This window comes from Convolutriloba macropyga, chromosome 10 (assembly GCF_964194025.1).
Source record: "Convolutriloba macropyga chromosome 10, txConMacr16.3, whole genome shotgun sequence".
Classification (NCBI taxonomy): Eukaryota; Metazoa; Xenacoelomorpha; order Acoela; family Convolutidae; genus Convolutriloba; species Convolutriloba macropyga.
Genome location: NC_134477.1, coordinates 7,621,098 through 7,628,587, shown reverse-complemented (window position 1 = coordinate 7,628,587; position 7,490 = coordinate 7,621,098). Strand labels below are relative to the sequence as shown.

Below are 7,490 nucleotides of genomic sequence, written 5' to 3'. Positions count from 1 at the left end.
AAAGACGTAGAACAAATTCTCGCCAGTTTGAATAGAAGCAATTAAACATGAAATGTATTGCTAATATTCGGTTTCAGCAAAAGAAAATTGGCAGATTTTGCTTCGGTATCCAGCCTGCGTGAATTGTAGCGATGAAATTGCTCAGACTAGAATTGAAGCGCTATAAAATTTTTCAATAAAAATATTAAGTTTTAGCTTTTCATCGAATTTTGTCTTAGACATAATACAGGTATATATACAAAATCCAAAATACTTGCCATGTACACAATTGAATGGCAATTGAAGTCTAAGATAAGAGCTCCTGAAAGAAGTTGCGCAAAATTCTTATCGTCAAAATGGTGCCGCTTTTTGTCAACAAGATTGTATCCGATTTTTCTTCAACAGTGAAGCTCAGTAAATGGAAAAGTTGTTTGTCAGGATTCAGATTGGAGCGTAGTGGTTTTAAAAACAAAAAGACCGCTTAAAAATCTTACAATTTTTCAATTTTTTTCACATTTTTCCGATAGAAAACTGATTTTTTCACAGTTTTTCGAAACAAAACTATGATTACTCTGACTTTTACTGCGTCACAGAGTATCTAAGAACACTAAACCTTAGCTTAAATTAGCCGAACTGCGACGTGAGCGCTAAGAAACGCAAAAATATGAAAAAATGTACTGAAAGAGTTTAACCCAGACGGACTCAAGTATGCACAGACCGAAGAAGAACGCACGAGGGGGTTTCGTGCGTTCAAAACTACTCCGAAAACATCAAAACGCACAAAAGTCTGGATATGAACTCTCTAAATTTTTTGAGCCTTGTTAAAAGATCAGTAGTTAGCATTTGTTAGATTAGCGTTGAACGCGTTCGTATTACATAATTGAGCGTTTGTGTCAACAAATTGACAAATTGACAAACTTTGTTAATAGATATTATTACAGCTGAATTTGCAACGATGATCTGAGATAATTTAGCGTCTTTTAGCGTTGGTCTTACAAAATTTATTGGTTTGTCTGTGTAGATATAACGCATTTTAACGTTTAATCTAGCGTTGATGATAAGTAATTTTAATCGACGATTCATAGCAATTTCATAAAAAGGCATCAAAATGAATCATTGGTGGTCCGCTGCCACTTTTTCTCTGATCTTACTGAAGAAATGTATCTCATTTTCCCTGCATTATAGAAAATCTATGAAAACTAAATCCTAGCCTAAGTAAGCTGGGCAGAGACATAAGAAACGCCAAAATATGTAAGAATGTCATGAAAACGTTCAACTTATTTTTGACAGGCAGTGAATGCATTCATCTTACTCAAGATAACGTCTACTTTAGCGTTGATATTACATATAAAACTCTTACGGCTTAGTTCTTGTAGTTGATCTTTGATAATATAACGTTTTTTAGCGCGTTGATCTGAAAAGATTTATCTGTTTTAAAGCGTACTTTCAGCGTATTTTTAACTTCTAATGTAGCATTCATCTGACGGTTCTACTTCATTTCACCCCTATTCATTTAACCCCCTATCATTTAACCCCGATTTATTCACCCCTCTATCATTTCATCCCGCCAATTAGCAGTCGACATTAAAGACATAATTTACTGTCTATATCAGCATCGATTTTAAACAATTTAGTGTGTCATAGGGCGTTCTGATATAATTAAGAGCTAATCTTAGCGCTGTTCTTAGATGAATTATTTTTTGTGAGCTATTATTAAGGTCAGGATGCACTAAAATTAAGTTAAAATGGGTTCGAGGGAGTGGGAATTATTGAGTCTGGAGGAGGTGCGAGATTGGGGTTAAAATTTTTGTGCAAATCAAAAAACTCATTTTGTCACAATTTTCCGTATTAAACGTATTCAACACCACGCGATTTAAAAGTGACCTCTTGCGATGTCTGAATCTGTTTTTTAATGATGTACAACGAATTTTTTGGTGTGTGGAAAAGGAAGCTAGCAAGCATCACTGCCAGTTGTCCAACAAAGGGACTTATGAGCCGATATTTTGAAGATCGGTGCTTACTAGCGTAGTATATAATACCTACGTAAAGAAAGGGGGGGTTATCATTCGACTCTTAACCATAGGATAATAGGTAGTGGCGGTTAAGTGGGAATAGGATAGGCGGGATAAAATCTTTCCCTCTCCTATTCAATCATGCCGCTGTTTATATCCCTCTCCTATTCAATCATTCCCTTTTGAGTCTTGCCGCTTTTGTTTCCCTTTAACTTTGCCTTCTGTCTCGCCGCTTGCTTTTGATTTCAAAACACTCAAACAAATTAAATTAAAACCAAATATCACACTGCATGCAAAATCAATACTGGTTCAGTTTTGCGTGTCTCTCTCTGGGCAATTAAATTTAATTATGCACACTAATATCGCCTTGCAGTTTTGCACACTGGGCCCTCTGACTCGCTTTCACTTGCTTCTTCTGCCTCAAAATTAATGAACGGATTATCGGGCGTAGAGTTTTCTTCAAAACTGGCATCGAAATCAACGATATCGCTACTTTCAATATCCGAATCATTTATATTCTGAGCAGCGACAAAACCGGGGTCTGGTGATTGCCATGTGTTGGAGCTTTGGGTGGTATCCGGAGAGGAATGTGGTACAACAAAACTGTTATCCCAATCTGGGCTAGAGCTCAAAAGTAAGTCGCTAAAATCGTCATAATCCCATTCCACATCGTCGTTATTCCAATCAATTTCATCGATAGCATAATCGACAATTTCATAATGGCCAAACGGGAGGGTTTTTGTGCCATCGGGTAGTATATAGCGCTTGTTGTTAAAAGCTGACAGACAAATTTTGTTTGTAGTAACTGTCTGCAGCCTGTGGTGGTCGGACACAATCCTGGTGTTCTCTGAGCGCAGGTGGTTTCCAGTGCTGAGAGTGTTTAGGAAGTCAACGTGGCGAAGATGTTGTTGTGCGGCCCTCGTCACCCCTTTTGCTGAAAGTTTTCGACAACCTAAAAGAAAGAAAGAAATGAGAAAAATTAGGTGCTATTATAATTACTAACCCCCTATGTAAATATAATACGATTTAACACCTTCCAGATGCCTATTAACCCAATACGAATTTTTATACAACAACTAACAATTTTGTTTTATGAGAGAATAAACTTACTTTTTGACAGGATGGAGTACAGCTTCGGCTTCAAACAGATAAAGTCAGTAATATAGTCGCCGGCGAATTCGTCCTTGTATTTGAGGACGACTCTTTTGTTAGTGGTATCGTAAAGAAAGTGATTGGGTGGGTAATTTGAGAAATCAAAATGACTTAATACTGACTGAGGCTTCTGCGATAACTCTGTATAAAAATCGTCGCTTTTTATCGCATAAAGGAGACTATCTGTATCGCTGTAAAGAAGGCGACAATTAAAGTTGGGTCGCATGACATTGTAATGGAATGAGTACATGTGGAATTTTGCAAGATCTAATATAGTCGCTCCCACAATAGTGGGAGTGTTCCAATAAATGGACTTTGGTCGTGTGGTCAAGGCTGCTAAATTCTCCCCAAAGATCATATAGCGATCAAACTCAAATCTGGATATTATCTTCAGCGCATGCTCGGCATCTCGTGAGATTGTTATTTTATTTCTGCGTCTTTTCGATTCGCAGTTTTTACCATAAACTGCATTATTCATCAGTTTATAAAAGTTCTCTTCAAACTTGTTTGACGCAACTTGCCGCTTTTCACTATTTAGTGTAATGTATGGCGACAGCCAGTTTTCTTGTCGAAATTGAAGCACTCTGTGAACTTTCCTGATTACCAAGCCGAGTTGGACATAAAGTTTCAGCAGTTTGTAGTGGACCACGTATCTCTCTTTATCAAAGAACGTTTGCAGGAGTTTCTTTACTTTGGAAGATGGGAGATTGTGTTGTTCTTTTAATTCGATCTGGTAATCGCTCAACCACTCATCTTCAACCATGTCTTTTGTGGGTGCCAACGGAAAATCGCGATGCTCATCATGAAGGCTCGGCGGATAAGAGATATCGACCTCTACAAAGTATCCAATGCTAGCGTCATCGGCGGTGTCCAAAATCTCTTGAAGTTGAATATCTGTGTTGAACGCAAATTCGGCGAGCGGTAGTTTCTCTAATTGCATTACGCCACCATAAAGGTTATTAGCGTCGACACAGAATCCAAAACAGGATTCCTCCGTGCTATCATGGTTAGGAATATAGGAGTTATTTGCAGTGAAGCGCCGACTTTCAAAGACAGATGTGACTCCACCGCGAATTGCGGGTTCAATCATGTCCAAGTGGTCGCGCTCAGTCAGTAACTCGACATTGGCTTTGCAGATTCTAAGTGATGCTTCCTTAGCCATATTGGGTAGGGTGAAGAAGTGCATACAGTCCAGTTTATACGTATCGAAACTCAACTGTCGATGGAATTCGCAAACACATGCGAGTAGTGCACAGTCGAGCTTCAAGTATGAGTCATGATAGTCCTGCAGTGTTCCACATTCCAGAATTTCCCACATCCTGCGTGCATGTTGTAAATTAGTCTCCGTTACCTTCACTGCCCCTCCGTCCAGAGTGTTACCCCACTTGTTCAGTGGCGGTAGACTGGTGTCACTGAACTTGGACCGACTAGTCACATAAGAGTAAGGGTAGTAGCCTTTCTGTTTAAGTAGCTGAAGGTTAGCATCAGATAATGTAGAAAACATTGCCCCCATTATTTCGAAACGGTCATCGGGTAAAATTTCAACAAGTTTCTCTAAAGAACTGTTCATCATCTTGAAGGAGTCTATGAATCGAAGATATTCGTAAACTTTCACTGTTTTTCCCTTTTCCGTTACGAAAGTGTCAATAAGCACACCAAATGTCATTGATATGTATTTTTCGTCGGTGGCTGGTATGACGCTGATGGTTGTGGTTGGCTCGCAGTTATTCAGTGCCAAGCAAATGTGATGTAAGTCATAATTTTGAATATTATGACCCACAACAGGGGTGAAATTGATATTTCGTCTCAAGCGATTGCATTTCTCATGTGCCCATCCCAAGAATTTACCACTGTAGTGGCAATGGTCCAGGTCAATTGTGTTCTCTGGATCTTCCGTTTCTGAAAACGATTTTTCACAAATCCAACAGTGCGTAGCGTTAGACTTTCCCAAGTTTCGTCTATCGCCTTTGAAGAAAGGGTGCTTCCTTTTCTGCTGATGAATATCTCTGGCTAGTTTGTGAAGCATTTTGACAAAATTTGTCATGCAAGCAGGAGAACTGTCTACATGATGAAAGATTGGCCTTGATGAGTGGTGATCTATCACTGTTAGCGCAAAGCCACACGGTTCATGTATCTCCTTGACCTGTGTAAAGGCTTTATCACTTGGTCCCTTGCAAGAAGACACGGGTCGTAAGAAAGACTCGAAGTCAAAATAGATAACAAGAGGGACAAACCATGTAGCAGCCAAGTTCGTGAATTTGTATGAGTTGTTCTCACTTGAAGGCATATGAATAACAGCAGGCGCATTTTTGCAACAGTTATTGAGATGTAGGTTGTAACCTTCAAGTCCTTCTCGACAAATCAAAAACCAGTTTCGACAAATTTTGTAGGAGAATCTGTAATCAAATCCTCGCACGTAGCAAACAACCTTCACCAGGTTTGTAATCAGGACGTAGTGATGACGGTCACAGTCGTACAGCAAAAGTAAATCCATTACAAAATCTGAGCTGTATGACGAAATTTTTAGAGGGAAAAACTGGCCGTTATCGTATCCAAACACGTTTACCTGAACGTTGTTGAGTTTTTCAAATTGAGGAATGTCTGCAAAGCCCATGGGCATAGTAAAATCGCCCAGAGGTTGATGCAGTCCTGGTTGATTGTATGTAGTTGGTGAAGTTTTGTCGGTTTGATAGTTACGATCAATTCTATCTAAACTTATCTGATGATACATGTGATAAGCGGCCACAAAACAATACCTGAAGCAATCTCGATCTTCGTGGTTCCTAACGTTGAGCAATCCTCTGCAGTTGGCAATTTCTGACGGCAACGCGATGTATGATGAACCAAGAATTGGTCTGAAACGTGCGAATTTGACGTCAACTTTGAGAACTTTTTCGAGTGTCCAACCACTCCCCAAAGAGTTGAATGTTGTCAATACGCTCATCATCTTCTCCACCATTTGCCAATACGCTTCATCCGACAGTCCGTTTGCATAGACAGGAGTCATCAAAGAGTTTGCGTATATTTCAATACGGTCATCTTCTGGCGTATCTGGCTCATCATACATAACTTTGACAAGCCGCAATTTTGCACACAGTTGAACTTTTTGAGGACCCTGGGTCAACTGCTCACTTATTAGAGTGTCTATTTTGGGTTTTTGTATCCGCATAAAGTTTTCGAGATCGTTGGACTCTTCGGCCGCTGTTGACTCGAACGATCTCAGTACTCCATGGAATGCACTTTCCAACGGAGTGTCTCGAGGCTGAAATTGTTCACCTAGAACGGGTAAGTGATGAACGGAAGTCATATGCTGTACGTAAAGATGGCAATCGTTGAATCCGAGTAGGCAGCTTTGACAGCAATTGGTGAATCGTTGGTGTGCAGTTTTCATGTGTTCTTCGAGCAAAGAAATCTTCCGACAAGTAAACTCACATAATGAGCATTGATATACGGGTAAACCAATCTCATCAGGATGGAATTTATGCTCATGCCTGGAGCGATTTCCTTTTGTACTCAGAATAGAATCACAATAACGACACTGGAAACCCATTTTTGAATTGTCTAACTTTAGTAAGAACGAATTGTTAAACTCGAGTACGAACAGTAGAAACGAATGAACAAGAAATGGTTTCTCGGGTTTACAGTATTAGAGACTACAGTACTGCATAGGCGCCAAATTCGAAGTTTTGAAATGCTGTTTTCTGATTGGTCGGTTTTGGCGCATACCTTTATTTCGAAATTTTGTTACTTTTGAGAGAAAAAGATGTGTTTTCAACTCTCCATTGCAATCGTATGCCAAAATATACCACCACAGGGAACCCTACCGAGTATTGCTGATCATCGTTTGTGTCAAAAAACTTTTTTTGAGAACCTGGAAAAACATGCTAATATTCAAAATTGTAATAAAAAGCGCTATTTTATGCATTTTCAATTACGGATGGTTAGAGTTGTCCTACGTTCTTAAGTGTGATGAGCAAAATTGCTCCCCGTGCCGAAAAACATAGGACCCATATAAAAAAATTGCTCAAAAATAAACAGAAAAAAAGTTTGTTTTTCTGTCAATCAAGTCATTAATTAACAATTACATGACAGTTACATGACACAAACATGTGTCTTTTTTCTGAGGCCTTTTTTGATGACAGCTGTTATGAGATAAATTTACACTGAGGGCCCAATAAGTCCAAAAATTTAAAGAAAACCGATCTAACATCTTTCCTTAGGGTACTTCATATGCTAATTAATGCCAGATGTTAATGTGACATTAATTGCCAGATGTTTCGAAAATCGGTGAAGGAGCCGTTTTTTGATGATGATCCTTATGAGCAATAATGTCGGGCATCAAGCAGT

The 7,490-nt window shown here is 39.1% G+C and overlaps 1 protein-coding gene across 1 annotated transcript; it reads right to left on the bottom strand.

Moving 5' to 3' along the window:
• Positions 1-2,347: 2,347 nt before the first annotated feature.
• On the bottom strand, positions 2,348-6,450 carry LOC142348541 (uncharacterized). The gene is made up of 2 exons (XM_075399920.1): positions 3,102-6,450; positions 2,348-2,943 (listed from the first exon to the last, which is right to left on the bottom strand). Exons 1-2 carry the CDS (start codon positions 6,448-6,450, stop codon positions 2,348-2,350), a joined length of 3,945 nt encoding a protein of 1,314 aa, XP_075256035.1.
• Between the last annotated feature and the right edge of the window lie 1,040 nt (positions 6,451-7,490).

Coding starts and splice junctions, on each gene's coding strand:
- LOC142348541 (XM_075399920.1), bottom strand. CDS start 6,450: ATGACTTCCGTTCATCACTTACCCGTTCTAGGTGAACAATTTCAGCCT. Junction 2,944..3,101: donor GTACTCCATCCTGTCAAAAA/GTAAGTTTATTC, acceptor TCTTTCTTTTAG/GTTGTCGAAAACTTTCAGCA.